This window comes from Vipera berus (assembly GCF_964194415.1).
Source record: "Vipera berus genome assembly, chromosome: 1".
NCBI lineage: Eukaryota > Metazoa > Chordata > Lepidosauria > Squamata > Viperidae > Vipera > Vipera berus.
In genome coordinates, this window is record NC_138202.1 from 247518165 (window position 1) to 247535080 (window position 16916).

At 37.0% G+C, this 16916-nt stretch overlaps 1 protein-coding gene across 1 annotated transcript; it reads right to left on the bottom strand.

The window, feature by feature from the left end:
* Positions 1 to 15352: 15352 nt before the first annotated feature.
* GPR63 (G protein-coupled receptor 63) lies at positions 15353 to 16609 on the bottom strand (the record flags this gene model as incomplete). The annotated part of the gene is made up of 1 exon (XM_081316089.1): positions 15353 to 16609. The coding sequence occupies one exon, from the start codon at positions 16607 to 16609 to the stop codon at positions 15353 to 15355; it is 1257 nt and encodes a 418-aa protein (XP_081172215.1).
* Positions 16610 to 16916: the final 307 nt, after the last annotated feature.

A 16916-nucleotide genomic window follows, 5' to 3' on the forward strand; every position in this document is an offset into this window, starting at 1 on the left:
TCTCCTACACACCCACCCATGCTCTGTGTTTCCCTTTTGTAGGCTACCGGTAAGAGTGCCAGTGAGGTGAGGTGGCTACGGACATCAGCATATTCCTCAAAATGCTAGAGTATAGCTTAATTAGCCAGACAAGTGGGACACCATCATGGATGCCTGTGAGTGAGATTATGTCATTTCTCTCAGCAAACTATGCGGTGGGGGGGGGAAATGAGCCCACCTCCTCTCACCGTTCTGAGGCTGAAAACTTTTATGGCCCTTGGGGAAAGCCGAATTGGGAAATGCATCTACCTGCTGCATCTGTTTTCCCAAATGGAAAGTGAGGTCCCTATTTCATTCTGTCAAGATAAAGCCAAAGATGTGATTAAGCAGACCATCACAGATTTCAATATGAAATGCATGAAACTATAAGACTATTATGTTCTATAAGAGCAAATCAAAGTAAGTGTCCTGCAGACTGTCTAAATTAATTTATGTATCCAAGATATTGATGGACATTTTCCTGAGACTACTTTGACACTCTCACATCAGCAGACTTCTAGGGCAAAATACATGTGAATTTGAAGAGGAAGAATCAATCAAATGCATTATCTTAAGAGACAAACTTTATAGCAAAAAATGGAAAGCTTTATACAAGGTGATTATTGATGTTGCTTACAGAAGGACAGGCTGGTTGGATGAATTTGTGATGTATGAAACCAACTGAAGAGTGATTTATTCAATTGAAAAATTCTGTAATCTAGCAACATGAACATAGAGCAACACAGTATTTATTAAAGGCATGAACTAAAACAATGGTTCATAAACTAGGGTTAATTACCCTCAGGGGAGTAATTTGGGCCTGTCCTGGGGGTAATGGAGCAATTTGTAATTGCTTGTTTGTGTGTTGAGGATCCAGTCTGGGACTGCCAGTCCCAGGATGCTTATATAAAAGAACAGAATCAGGGTTTGTTGGTTTGTTGGTGAGATTATGACATTATTCAAGATCAGGAAAAGAGATCACTGGGTGAAACCATTTAAGAACCACTGGACTAAAGTAATCCACAAATATTGCCTATTGAGGAGTTATTGGTCATTAGCTGTTATGTTTTGTGGATAATTTTATTTGTATAAATTCTGTACTTTGACCATAATAGAAATCAATACAATTAAATTCAATTCCACCTGAGTCACATAATTTGAGAAGGATTTTTTTTCAGGATTATTTTGAATAGCCCTTATTACACTCTTTAACATCACCATACTTTCTGATACTCATATTATATAGATTATTTTTAAATTTTACCTGCAGGTGATAGGATTCTCTTTAGGTTTATCTTTTATGTCTAATCCCTAGTCTACATGCAGTGATAGCCAGAGCTGAGATGTGAAGGCAATTAGAAAAAACTACGAATACTGAAATATGGATTGATTAAACAGTTATTGGATTTGCTAAATGGAAATTATGCTTTGGCAGGTTTATAATTAAATGGATTTTTAATTGTACTTAAAAAATAATTACTCCGTATATATTAGCAACTACACTGAATTTGGCAGAGTGACAAGCCTATTTGCATTGGACGCCCACACATAGTGGCGCATTAATTTCTTGCCTTCAAGTTAGTCATCCTTTTGACCCTGAGAAAAGCAGTTGTCCTAGTTCACTGATGGCATAGATTTCATCATGGCAAATGCAAATATTTGTAACCCCAGTGAAACTCCAATAACAAATGTGCTGACTTTGTTTCTGGTTTTGAATTTATATCAGAAATCATACTTTTTTCAATACATTACCAAATTTCACAGTGTGAATTCAACAGAAGAGTCCATACAGGCATAAAAATCTATAAAATGACTGCATATTTTAAGTGACACACAATAGAAGCCTCTTGCCCTTTCTTTAATCTCTGCATGAAATACATTTTAGTAGACTGGCAATAAGTCAGGGAAAATATTGTTATAAAACAATGAACAGTCAAGAATATATAGAAAAATGAATAGCCAGAGCTGCATAGAAAATATTGTACAAATGAATTAATAATCCCCAAATTGTTGTCATGTAAGTAGATCAAAGATACTGTGCAGTAGAGACTATTTTATAAATCACTAAATGTTAACTGAATGTTTTTTTTATATATTTAACTTGCTTTCTTTGGTGGCATATTAGCAATTGCAAATCAAGTTCCTCCTGGTGAATTTGAAGAAGTGCTAGTAAAACCTGGACAAATCTGCTCACATTATAACAGGAAGTTTTTTTTTCACCCCACTCACCAATGCCAGAAACCATGATCTCTTCAAATTATCCTTTTTTCCCTCATGAAAGTGTGGGTTCCACATGAAATGAGAAAAAGCACCAGCTTGTGATAAATATTCATACACATACATCCTTTCCTTCAGAAACATCATTGATGCAGATCTTCAAAGTATCTATATCATTGCATACAATCCAAATTCATCATCCCACACCAGTGCACTAGTTTCTCAAACAGGAACCGCACAGGTAATGAAAGCACAGGGGGAAAATTCAGGTTATTTTTTTGGGTTTAAAGTCGATATATTCTTGGAAATGAGTCCCCAGAAACAGAATGCTTAGTTGTTCTTCCTCACAAGGAACATCTTTTCTGATGTTAAGAATCTTGTCTTAACTATAAATGTATAGTGTGTGTGTGTGTGTGTGTGTGTGTGTGTGTGTGTGTGTGTGTGTGTGTGTGTATAAAGAAATTCAAATACACAATGTATCGCAGTAGCGACTTGAGCCCTGCTTAACGCTCCTAGGTTGGAGCTGCAAGGCAAAAGAAATCATAATAATAGAACTGCAATATAGCAAGTTCAAAAAGTTCAAAAACCCAAGATGCATCAATCAAACCGGTCTGACCAGAAAAAAATTACATATACATACATACAGTTTTTAGGTATAATTTTGTCTTGCACAGGAGACAAATACAATACTTAATTATATATAAATTATTTCACAGTTTAACAAAATTAATGTCCTGCTTTTTTATGTGTAGCTGATTTTGTGCCTTTATGATAGGCATCCATATCCTAAGTTTGTCTACATAGCACATGTGGGCAGCTCCACCACCCTTTATCGATGGAAATATATCAAATAAATGTATATGAATATTATATGACTTAAATTTTAAAAAACTATGTAGCATTTGGGTATCAATATATCCATAGATGCCTTTTTTAATGCCCTCTATTAGTGAATCTACTTGCATGAGGTACTCCCTTAGATTTTCAATGAAACTCAGGTCTAGGGATTATGTAGAATATTCCAGAACCTTTATCTTTTTTTCATTTGAGTACTTAAAGATTAGCTTCAAGATATGTGTTGGATCTTGTTAAAATATTCACATATTTTCAACTTCAGTTTCTTCAACAACTGTGGGACATAAGCTTTAGAATGTGTTGAAGTTTATTTGAATCCATCCCTGCACTTGCACAATATTTCCTGTCACCACACAACAGCAAAATATAAGCTGGTTAATGACTGACAATTATTCTTTTCTCCACATGCTTCACTTCTCTTTCTCCAAATGTTCCTTTTGTGGCTGTAACTGAATAAGCAAAGACAATAGACAAAGATTCATTAAAAATCCTTATGGTGCCCATATCAGCATACTTTTATGTTGCTTTGTGATCTCAGCTAATCAGATTGTTGCATCCTGATCTCAGATAGGTTGGCCTTGATACGAATGACAATTAGTGCCAGTTTTGATTATGGTGTGTTATATTGATCAAAGGTCATCCATTCATTCATCTTTCCTGTTCTCCATTGGAATCAGTTGGATATAAATAATTCTCCGCTTAGATTTGTTAGCATTGCTTCTACCTTATTTAGCACAGCGCTAGGCAAAAATAGCTGATTGAGTGTATTTCAGGCGCACAGTGTTCTGCAGCATGGGCTATATTTAGTTCCCTTGTGTACAATGTCTGATTGCAGAAGGTTCATTCATACAGCCAACAGATTGTGGGAACAAGTCTCTGTACAACTGGTTTGTTGACTCCAACGGGGGAGGGGGGAACCATGATTGGCCATAATTTGGAATGTGAAACAATAATGCTGAGTGAATGTTACATTTGGGTCTATCTTTTGCTGATTTGTTACCTCTCGATTAAACTCTTAACTATGCTCTTTTGGCAGATTGCTATTTCATGGATGAAGCTTCTTGGATGAGAAGCAAAATATCTTCTTTCTCAGGGGAAAAAAACACCTTTGAGGCTGTTTGGTGGATAGTTCATACATATGAAAGAGAGCTATTATCCATGCCACAGAGAACATTCTGTGACTTAGTATATACCATTCTACTGTATAAACCATCATGTCTGATTTAACCAGCTTTAGCACAGCAGTTGTATGCACCCAATCACTGAGGCTTATAAGCCATGGTTTATGACTTAATGTGAATCTATCGCATAAAGGCATTTCGTCTTGTGTTTGCTTTTTTCTGAAACATCATCATAAACTCAAAATTCCTTGTCAATCCAGAGCAAGATGACAGGAAAGGGAAATAGTAAAGCAGTATGCCCTGAAGTAGGGTTGATCTCTCTGCACCACAATATTCCTGTCACAGTTGAGGGAATGACCTTGGAAGACAGGGAGAAGAGATGCAGCCAAGAGATTAGGCAGATAAAAGGCAACTTAGCATGCAGCAGGAATGTGGGTGGGGAAGCAGTCCAGTCTAGTTTCTTTGGGCTGTAAAGGGGATGGGAGGAGAAATGTATTTTCAGACTAGCAGGATTCTTTTAATATAACCTTACAGTAAAGTAGAATTAGCTCATCTGGCCATATTTCCTGTCTGGTCTACTTTGCAAGACTGGCAGTCAATTAGCTGGCCTGCAGATGTTTAGCAGCCCTGCTATTATAGCCAGATGTTTCTTATTCTGACCAGGTCATGAACCCTTTGGGAATCTGCTTGCTACTTATGCTTTATAGGCTGTCCAGGTGGGACATTTTACGCAGAAATCAGGTAACAATCACATGTGACATGGGACTCTAGTTGGATATGAAACAGAGTTCCATCCACAAGGTCACCATGTCTTGGCAGAACCCAAAAAAACCCCGCCATCTTTGTTGACATTATACCTATATTCCCACTCTTTTACTTGGAGGGGCAGCTGACAAGAAGATAATAGTCTGATAGAAAATTCCTCAGTATTTCGTACATTTCGTAAACCTTTATTTAATATTACTTGCTTTTCTTATTTTATCGTATCTTATTTTAGTCTCTAGTTAAGGAACTTTTGTTTTCAGCAAAGGTAGTAAGACTTCTGGCTATGTGAATAAGACTGCTGTTAACCAGTCACATTGGACTGGACTGGAAAATGTGGGGGAAAGGAAGAAGAGACAGCATGCACACTTGGGGTCTCAGACCGCATGTAATTTCATGAAATTGGGCAGATGCATAATGAGCAAGCAGCCAACTCATATAATTAATTCCAGGCCCCTATATTCCCTCAGATAGAAACAATGCTCTGGAGCAGGATTTACTAACAGAATGAAATCCAACAATTCATAGAACTTTATTCTCCCAGGAAGGGCATCCAGTTACCCAAATGCCCCTTGGTTCAGACTGTTGCTGTTTCTTCTGCAGCTGCATTGCTTGTGCAGAATGAGGTTGAGGCATACTTAGTAACTCAGCAATGCTTGCCTGTAGTGCAGTTTTTTTTTAGGGTGGTTTGTTTTTAGTTTTTGAGCTCCTGACTACAATCAAACACAAGGTAGACACTCTGAAATAGTAAAATATACTGGAAGTCTATTAAATGGATTGAAGCCTTTTTTATGTGGAAATATGTTGCTGCTATCACCAAAGCTTTGCTCTGCCACCATATTCCTTATTTTGTGATTGCCCAGTGTTGTTTTATAATATAGCTGCTACTTCATTCCTTTACTGGAGTCTCCTAAATCAACTTCTGTTTTATATTGCATGTTAAACCAAAGCCAATCTCCCTTCACTCTGCAATGACTAATTGTCAGACTGCCCTCACATTAAACTTAGCACTTAGCAATGCTTTTTTTGTAAAAGAAAAAAGGTGCCGGAACTTACATATGTCATACAACCCACCTTGCCTATCCTACAAGGTTCCATCCAAAAAAGGTGCCGGAACTCCGTTCTGGGCATTCTATGAGAAAAAAAGTCTGGCACTTAGACTTATATACTTATAGCCCTCTCTAAGCGGTTTACAGTCAGCTTATTGCCTCCAACAATCTGGGTTCTCATTTTACTGACCTCAGAAGGATGGAAGGCTGAGCCAACCTTGAGCCAGTGAGATTTAAACAATTGGCAGTCGGCAGAATTAGCCTGCAATACACTGCATTCTAACCATTGCACCATCATGGCTCAAAACCACATTGGCTGCCATATAAGGGATGATTTTATGGTGGCATGCCATTGTTTTTTTAATAGGAGGCCCAAACTCTATTGATTTCTTCTCCCATACATAACAGGAGCTAAGGCTTGCACATCATTTTAAAAGCTTGTGACTCCTTCCTTCCTCGGTAAAAGTTTTTGCAACGGCAAAAATCATCTTTTTTACGGGTATTATATCAAGGCCACACTAAGGTAAATGGTACTAATTTGTCCCCTACTCCACCTGAGGATAGACTGATCATAGTATCAGTCAATGTGTAGTGGCTCTGGTTTATTCAAACACTACAGGGCATATTTTGGCCCGAAAATTGTGGCCTGAATCAAATTGCACTGCTGAAATTACAATTCCCAATAACAAAGAGTAAGTACCTCCAATTGCTTAATGCTTATCTGACCATAGCTAGGCATTATTGGATGTCTGGTTAGAGGGTCTCCAAAATGCTGCCTGGAAAATGTATGGGTAGTTGCTCCCTTGTATATAACAGCACTTTTCCTCATATTTCTATATGTACCTCTTATAAACACCACTTTACACATGGAACAAACCCTTAGTGGAATACAATTCCTTTATAAGGATTATTTCTATCAGCAGAATTAGAGGCTTTCTGCACCTGTTGATGCTATACTTACCCTACGAAATAACCCTGAAGGCATTGGTCCACTAGCCTCAATAATGGCCTGGGCTCACATTACTTCCTGGCTTGCAAATTGGTTAAGTCTGCCTGCCGACTGTGAGCATAGGAGGGTGGAAACTGATGCTTATATTTTTCAGCAATATTTTTTTCACCCTCCAGCATCCAATTCATAAAGAAGCAGACATTGGTGATTTTCTGAAATTGGGTTCAGTCATTTTTACCTGAACTTCCTTGATGATCTCAGCTAGAGAGAAGAAAAGGTTTTCTTCTTTATATTTGTTGCTGTATTTATTGTTTATTGCTGTTATTGTTTATCCTGTGTCAAGCTTAGTCTCTTCTCCTCCTCACAGCTAGTTTGTACGTTATAGAAGATAAAGCAGCAGACTCTCCTGACATTATCCAGCTCTTCCTCCATATGAATTTGAGTTTTAGGGAGCAAATATAAACAGAAGAAAATATGGAGGGATAGAATAAAAAGAAAATAGAAAACATTAGTTATACTTCTTTTGGCAGTTAACTTTATAATATGTAACCAAAGTGTTATACGTTCTTTTTCTATTAACTGTAATGTTATTTATATAAATGTTATATATATAGTTGTGCCAATGTATTGCCAAGAAATCCAAATACCTGCAGATTTATGGATATGTATGGATTGCCTGCTTATTTCTGCTCTTTCCTCAACACAGGAAAGTAAGGTAATTACTTATTAGGGTCTTTGCACTTCTCATAGAAGATGAAAGCATTTGATATAGTGATGTCACATTTCAAATAATGTTACCGCAGACAATGTTTTCACACTTTATGGGATAGCTGTCCCTTCTTGTATTCATGCATCTTTATCCCTTATAAAGCACATTCTTTCCTGTATCCTATGTATGTGAGATCTCCATAGAATGTGTGCATCCTTGAACTGTCTTTGATCGTTTTATATAAGATCTGTGTAACTCTGAGACTCTACGTCTTAGTTTCTGGTTGCAAGAGACCAGTGATCCACTGTAATTTGTTAGCTTTAGTTAGAAAAAAAAATGGAGGGACCTTCTCTAGTTGTTGGGTGATTTTTGAGTTTCTGCCATGTTCTTTCATCATTTTCGTTTTGCCTCACTGCCTTTCTTCTAGCATCACACAGACTTATATTTCATTTTGCTCTGAAATCTATTTCCAGTTTGGTCAGAGAATTTCTGCACATTATTTCCCATGATTTGTTGCTGGTCTTCCCAACTGAAGAATTAAAAAAACAAATCTCTATGTTACAGAACTTCACAGGGATTGTCCAATGGTAGATTTAAAAGAAAGTCATGTTTTTAAATTGTCCCAGTGCAGCTCTTTGCGGTTCTGCTTGCCATAGGAGAAAATGGTTACAAAAATGGTTAACTGATAAATTTAAAGCCGAGAACATCCTCAAATGCTTTAACTACATTGGAGAGGGATAATATATTTCTTTCAGCTTTAATTAAGATATAGGTAGCATAGCCTTTGCCCTCCAGAGATAACAGAATCTGTTGCTTAGCAATGGAAGCCTTTGTGGAAATTAGCATGAACTTCAAATGCACAAAACATCTCACATTAGGAATGGGTTTCAAAATAATGAATTCCTCTGAGAACCCTTATCAGGATCACTGTAGAATCAACTTTCTAGGAGCAATACCAACAAGACACCTTTAGATCCTCTTTACCGATACATTTATTAGAATGCTTTCCATACACGATGTGGTATTCCCAATTCATATGAAGGAAATATGAAATTATTCATATAAGTTAACAAGATAATAGCAACCTGTGATGCCCTGGTTGTTGATGAATTCCCTTGAGCCACACGGTGCTACCGTATTAAGAAGCATGGCTGACTTGCAGTTCAGCATCATTTGGAAAACCCTAGTTCGGTGGTTCTCAACCTTTTCTTCACCATGGACCCCCTTTAAATACCTTTCGTGGCCATGGAGCATGGCCACGGATCCCCAAGACTTAATTCAAGAACTAAATATTTCTTCATGCCTTCAAGGACCCCCTGTAATATTACGCGCCCCCCCCCAGGGGTTTGTGGACCGCAGGTTGACAACCACTGCCCTAGTTTGAAGAATACACATCTCTGAGAACCATGAGGGGACCCACCCAGTTTTATGACAAAGCAAGGGCATATTCTACCTAGTTACAACAGAGATTTACTGGATTCCAAATCAACTGTATTAAGGCAGTCTAATCTTGCTGAATGAACTCCGGATTGCCCCCGACCTTCATTCATTTCACCGGGACCTAAAAACCTGGCTCTTTGAGCTATCTGGTCTGGACTGAGGGGTTTAATGTTTTTAAATTGTGATTTTAATTTTTTGCGGCTAGACTTAATGTAATTTTATTTTAATTTTATATTGTATTGTTTTTAAATTTTGCCTTGTAAACCGCCCTGAGTCCTTTGGGAGTAGGGCAGTATATAAACCGAATTAATAAATAAATAAATAATAAATGAGTGTCACGTGTATGGTATTCTATATGACTATTTTAGTACAGGATAGACTATCCTCTTCTTAAAAACTGGCAGGCATAGATCTCACCTTCAACAGTAACAAATACTGATTGATAAAATCAGAGAGCCAATTTGGTCTAGTGCAGGGGTAGGCAACCTTGGCTTTTTTATGACTCGTGAACTTCAACTCCCAGAATTCCTGAGCCAACATGACTGGCACAGGAATTCTGGGAGTTGAAGTCCATGAGTCATAAAAGAGCCAAGGTTGCCTACCCCTGGTCTAGTGGCTAAGGCCAGAAAGTGGGAGACCATGAGTTCAAGTTCTGCCTTCGCCATGAAAGCCAGCTGGATGACTTTGGGCCAGTCACTCTCTTAGCCCAACTCACCTTACAGGGTTGTTGTTGTTGTGAGGAAAATAGGAGGAGGAAGGTGTGATGGTTATGCCTTGAATTATTTGTAAAAATAATAAAAGGCAGGATACAAATAAAGCATTATTTTTAAAAATCACTTCTTTAATGAGGTGTTCATTAAAAACTATTCTCACCCCATCTTCATTTCTCACTTGGCATGTAACCATCACAACTTAATAGAAACTTGTTTGTGAGAGCAGGATACATATTTATGGTTAAAGATGGCAGGTGGTCCCTTGGGTATAGAAATAAGTGGGGTGGAAGACAACAACATGGTTTAATCATCACAGAGTAGGTCATGGTATCAGGTATTTTCATTCAAATCACACCTCCTAAGTTTCAAAAAGAATCCCATAAGATCAATCAAAATAGGATAGCCCTTGTCCATAGGTTTTCAAACAGATTGCACAAAAGAAAGAATTGGTTAGGAACAGAAAACAAGCCAAATTGAGTATTTCCTCAATTAAGGAAGAACTTTTCAAAATGACCAACCATAGCAGAAATAGTTAGGGAAGAACAGAATGACCATGGAATTGATCTTTAGCATGGGACTTTGAATGGTCCTGAATCTCTCTATCCAATATTATCATTAGAGTGTTCTTTACTACATTACAATATTAAAACTTTGAAAATTTTTGAGGTTCTACACATGAATTGAATTTTGTAGATTTAGACAGCAGCAGTTCAACCTTTTTCCAACTCATAAATATAAAGCAATTTTGAGTGTTCATATTTGTTTAAAGGGTATGAAATTAATCCAAGATCTCTGGATATCGTTACCAATCGGTAATTTTAATGAGGTGTGAAAATGATGAATAAGGACAGGAGAACAATCAGATTAATTATAATTAATTTTAATTAAACTTAAATGCAAATGATGACAAATTTGATTTTTGTTGTGGCCTCTCCCACTGCTTCTTCGAATGCAGTGTATACCACATCTTTCAAAGACCACATAGGGCCCTCAATCAAGCAAAAGTCGCATACCCCTCTTTTAGACAGTGCCCAACTGTGGACAACTCCACATTGTCCGCCTAGTGTAAACAAGACATTTTCTGTGCAATTATTTGCCCAGAAATTCACATTAGAAATGAAAACTGGAATGAGTCATTGTTCTTTTAAATACCTTGCTGCCTTTATCAAAACTCCTTTATGCCAGGGGTGTCAAATTGGCACCCCATATGCCAGATGCATCACACACAAGCCACGCCCACCGTGGCTCCACAAAGGCAAAAAACGTCACAGTACATCATGTGACATGATCGAATTTTACACCCGTGCTTTATGCACTCACATTCTCTTATTTTTTCTACCCATCTGATATAACATGATCTTATCTGAAGCTTTTAATTGCTATTTTTGAAGGTCTACAAAAAACTCTCAAGTCTGAGCATTCATTTTCATATGAAGACTTTAAAATTCTGATTATTCAACCAATACACCAAAACTAATTTTTAGAAGATTTTAATTGATTGTTCTAAGAATAAGTCTAGCTAGTTAATAATAGCCATTTCCCTGTAAACTGCTACAGAAAAACAGTTTGCCTTAATAACTGTTTACTGTAATTATTTCCATGTGCATGTGTGTGTGTACACACACACATATATACATACACACACACACATAGGTCAAGTTTAACTTTAAAATTTAAAAACTGAGGTCTGTTTTTTTCATCAATGGCTAATAACTCTAGAAAGAAATGAGTTAAGGAAGTCATCACCTTTTCTTTTGCAACCACAGTATGTTGTGGTGCTTTGTTTTTATATGGCAAAAATAAATGTTTACAAGGATAATGTTGCATAATGGCATGAGAGAAAGAGAACTAAACTGACAGCAACTTATATAAAGCTCATTAAAAACAATCTTATAAAAATACCACACTGAAAAGAAGGGAGAGGACATTACTGTTATTCAGTATACAAACATAAATGCTTCCATAAAATAAAACATCCCTTCAAAGTGTATAAAACATCTCTCATAAAACTCCTTTTAGCAAGTTTATATCAAATGTGACTGTTTGACAAATCTGCTTAAATAACTACATATATGAAGTAAGATATATCTTACTTCAGCACCCTGCCTTTTGTTTCTGAGTTTGAGCAAAAATATATTTTTAAAAGGAGAAACAAAATAATGTTTTAACCTAGAATGTTTTAACAAAATCATTTGAGATATATTTTAAGGTATTGTTGCCTTCTGAAAGCTTTGCTTGTATGTATTTTCTTTAACCATCAGTGTAATCTCGGTAGAAGAGCATATGGATCCATACATGAAGAGGCTGATTACCAGCTGAAGTGAAGGATTTTCAAGTTTAGGAGGATATAGAAATCAGTATCAAACGAAAAGGCACTGTTCCACAACAACAGTATATTAAAAGAGCCAATAGCAATATAGTGTAAGCTGAAATGATTTAAAAAGTAAACATTATACATGATTACATTTCCTTCTCTGTTAAGTGTTTCTTGACAACAGTAGTTCTTGGATTCTTTATATTTGGCCATTCCAATGACAAAATGGGAAGAACAAAGACTAGAAGCAACAGAGGAAACAGATTATGAGGTATTGTGAGAAATTTGGAAATTTTGCCTCAGTTCTTTTGATTTTGACATGTTAATAGGAACAAACATTTCCTCACTTTCAAGCTATTAAAAACGAAAGTGAAATTTTCTCAATAAGCATATTTGCATTAGAGATAAATCCAGCCTTGTGAGCCACACAACTCTGATCGTCCAAAGAATCCAGAACTGTTTACTATTCAGAGAGCTGCACCATTGGCACACTTACCTAGGAATGAGACACACTGCAGTGGGATTTACTTTCAAGTCAACATGGTCCTTTTAAGTCTACACAGCTGTTTAAAGTCAGATATTATAACCAATCTTTTTCATTTTGTTATAAGGCAAGAGATGTACCCATTTATGGCAGAGCATACTGTTGGCCACCATTTAAGGATAAGAGTCTTTCCACAGTTTAAAGAATAAGCTGTTCCAAACATTTCTGGGTATGAACATTTTATTGATCTACTGCTAAAAGTAGCGCTTCTAAAGTAAACCCTATAATGGAAAGGATGGCCAATTAACATGATGCAGTAGCCAAACAGATGAACGCCCCGATTATCCCACCTCTATAGAAATATCCCAATTTCTATACAGTTTTAAATATTAATAGTAAGGTTATTTTTCTTTTATGTCATCCAGTTTTTAAATCCCAGAACGCAATGCCCACAGTTCCAAATATAATTTTATCTGAAGTTGTTCCTGATGATGTTTTAACAATGCATTATCTCATTTTCACAACTATTTCCTTTGCATGCATTATTTACATGAGGAGGGTCCATAGCTGTAAGGACAGCTGGACCACGCTGTCTGAACTGTTTAGTCTTACCAACTAATTGCCCACACAATGGATCTAGGATTAAAAGCCAAGAAGCTTATGCATAAAGGACATCAAAATTCTCTATGTATAATATATATGTATAACTCAGAAGTCAGATTATGGGTATGAGAGGAGAGGGAATACAAACATGAAGAGTAAGGCCCATTGGTATGTTCCCACCTGCATTCCTTCCATCCTGGGAATTTTTGTCATGTGTTTAAGGATTCAAGAAATGCTTTCCTTGGAAAGGCAAAACAATGTTCCTGGTTGCTGGCAGCCATGGTAATTCACCAAGCTGGGTAAGAAACTAGCTTGTTTTTTAGACATGACATAAATTTAGTGTGCTATAAAGTTAGGTCACATGAACCAACAGTTCTGAATTAACAAATCTATTTCTGACCCTGATGTGTTCTGCCCTAATACAACTTTTTAAAAGCAGGATTTAAATTAAGAAATTCTTCCAGCTGTAAGTAGTTATTTTAGTTATGTAAAGGAATGACAACAGGGTATTTTTAGAAAAGTGCAAATATAGCAGAACTGACACCAGCTTTAACATATGTACATTGGTCAAATGTATTTAATAGATTAAGATAAATACTCCTGAGAAAAATGTTTACTCTTTTTTTCAGCTTTTCTTAAAAGGGAACATAATTTCAAGATATTACAAGAGAGACAAAGCTGGTCATGCAACCTCGTAATATAGTTTGTCTTGACAGGAAAAGAAAAAGGGAAAGGAAAAATAAATCATTTTCATAAGTTAAGCAAGATAGCATATCAATTTGTAAGCATGGGGAGAGAAAATGTGGAAAATTTTATTTTCCCAGTTTAGTCAAAAATCTTTTTTTAAAAAAACTTGTCAAAATAATTGTATAGTGTACTGTCTGTGGCTTCAATTTATAAATTAAAAAATATACTTGAACATTATAGAACTAAATGTCAAGTCTCTCTTCTAATTAAATATTGATTCAATACAGCAACGAGAGTTTGATATTCAAAGGTAATTCGTATTTTCATGGTATGCTTACATATAATTAACAACTATGTGTTTTTAATGCAATATCAGTTATTCTTTCATGGGGTTAAAGTCATGACATTGAATATGAATGATCATGTATATCCCATTGAAATAATAATAAAAGCCAAATCTCATGGGTTTTAAATAACTGGAATTCAGTTTAATTCATTTTGGCTTTAGAAGGATTTAAAGCACTTTAATTCCTCTGGATTGTAATAAGTGTTACTTAAGTGTCTTCATCTAAATAAATTTGCACTACATACTTCTGACGTTCAAGTAAACTCAAAAAGGACTATAAAACCGTTCTGAAAACAAAGTATGTTATAGCATCATTCTGAAACACTGCAAAGCTGGTGGAAGAATTCAGAACCTCACAGAAAGAAACAAAAATGTAAAAGGTCGCCAAACCTTTCTTCACCCACCCACCCCACTCACTCCCCTCCACCCAGTTCTGTTTAAAGTGCATGAATGTGGTTTTTTCCCTTAATGTTACTGCAACTCTTGCAAATAATTAATTAAATGCAAACATTTTGGCTCATCTATGCAGCAACATTGTTTGAAGGAAAAAAACAACCTACTAAGTATTCATCTAAATGTACCATAAAATAGCAGCATTAACAACATCTACAATGAAACGAAATGTTAGCAGTGTTTAAGATCACCTGACGTACATCCAAAATGAGTTTTCCTTTCTACCACAGGACCGGGGAGGCAGTGGCAAACAATTCCATAAAGAGCTATGTATACATGGAGGGAATAACTGTGCAAATGGTACAGGGATTCTTTGAAGCTTGCATTTTGCAGCTCTGTCTGTGGCAGAGAAAAATGGCATTTCAACTGATCTTCAGCAGCAAAAGTCATTGCAAAAGCAAGCTTTGCCCTGTACACACAATTCCTTCCCCAGGTATACAGAACTTCTTTAGTAGGTGGTCAACAATATACTATAATTACATTCTGGTAGAAAAGCCCAAGAAATATCTCCTTCTTCAAGTTGAATGTGAATTCTAAAAATTATAAATGTGACAGCTAAAGAAGCCATTTTAAAAATCCCCACTAAAACAGGCATACATCAGAAAAGAATAAGTGTCCATTTGCCACGAGGCTTACACTACTGACCGGTGCTCCCCGCACACATATACCGCACTAGGCCGGATACGTCTTCTAGCTTGGCCAGGTAGCTGTGGCAAAAACTTGAAGTACTTGGGCACTAAGTCTAAACACGCATCATGAAATTTCTTGATTCTCCAGTAGTAGATGAGTGGATTCAGAGCAGACTTGAGGTAGCAGAGCCAAAGGAGCCAGGTGCTTATCTCAAAAAAGTTGTGCTTGTGATAAAAGTGGCTGTTAAATGTAGCAATAAGGCTGTAGGTGGTGAAGGGGGCCCAGCAAATTATGAAGACAATGAACAAAATCAATATGGTGGTGAAGGCACGAGTTTTAAAGCTCATATCAATATTCATCTGAAAGGGTCTCTGAAGGCTCATGAGACCAAGCTTGCTAGCTTGACTGAGGCATATGCTATCTGGGTGGCTATGGATACGAACCGCATTGTGCCGTACAGTATTGAGGATGCCCATAAAAGAATATAACATTATGAGGAATGGAATGAAAAAGGAGACCAAAACCACCACTACTACATAGGCGCGATAACCAGGGTCTGTTGTGTAGCCAAATACACACTGAGGTGCTTTGGAAGGTATCTGTAGGTTGGGGTTCCCCACAGAGAGTGGAAAAGCCACAACAAAGGCCACGAGCCATGAAGCAGCGATGAGGACTTTTGCTCGGTGAGGATTCAGCTTGTCCTGTCTTTGAACTATTATAAGGAATCTGTCAATGCTGATGATGAGTAGTATGGCAACTCCTTCGATGACAAACAGCCAGAAGAACATGGCGGAGACTCTACAGAAGACATCCCCAAAAATCCACTGGGTAGTGATGATGGTTATCAGAGCAAAAGGCATGTTCAGTACAGCTAGCAGCATGTCTGCAAAAGCCAAGCTAGCTAGAAGAATGTTAATCGCAGATCGCATTGCAGTCTTCTGATAGACCATAAGGCAGACGACAAGATTACCAATAAAAGAAATAAGGAAAATAAATATCATGGCAGCAGAAAGAATGATCTGGAGTGGTAGATTCAAGCTTGTGAAGCCTTGTAACAGGAGGACAGGTGTAGTATTGATTGTCAAAGGAGCTATCTCAGTAGTAACCATGGCACCCAAATGGTATTTCAGGAGCTGAGCTGTACCCTTATGGACCAAGATCAATGGAGTGGTAATATTGGCATGTGCATGTTCATAGACAATAAAAGTTGCATTTAATGACACAGGATGAATTGGTGTCAGCGTTGCAGGAAAAACCATCACTTTAGCAGAGAGAGAAAGAGACTTCAAGGCATTTTAATAAATAAGATGGTGTCATGATTCATGGCCCTTGGCTAAATTATGGTGACGTATCCAGAAGAGGGAAGGTTGACTTGTACCCTTCATGGCAGTGCTTTGGTCTGAAAAACCAAACAGAAATTAAAATGTTAAAGTGAAATATCATATTACTGAATGCACTGATATTGTTGTGGACAAAAACTGGGCTCAGTATTTCCTGCATTATCCAGCTCTATTAAATATTCAACTGCGTGTACAGGAACTCCTCAACTTACGACCACAATTGCGC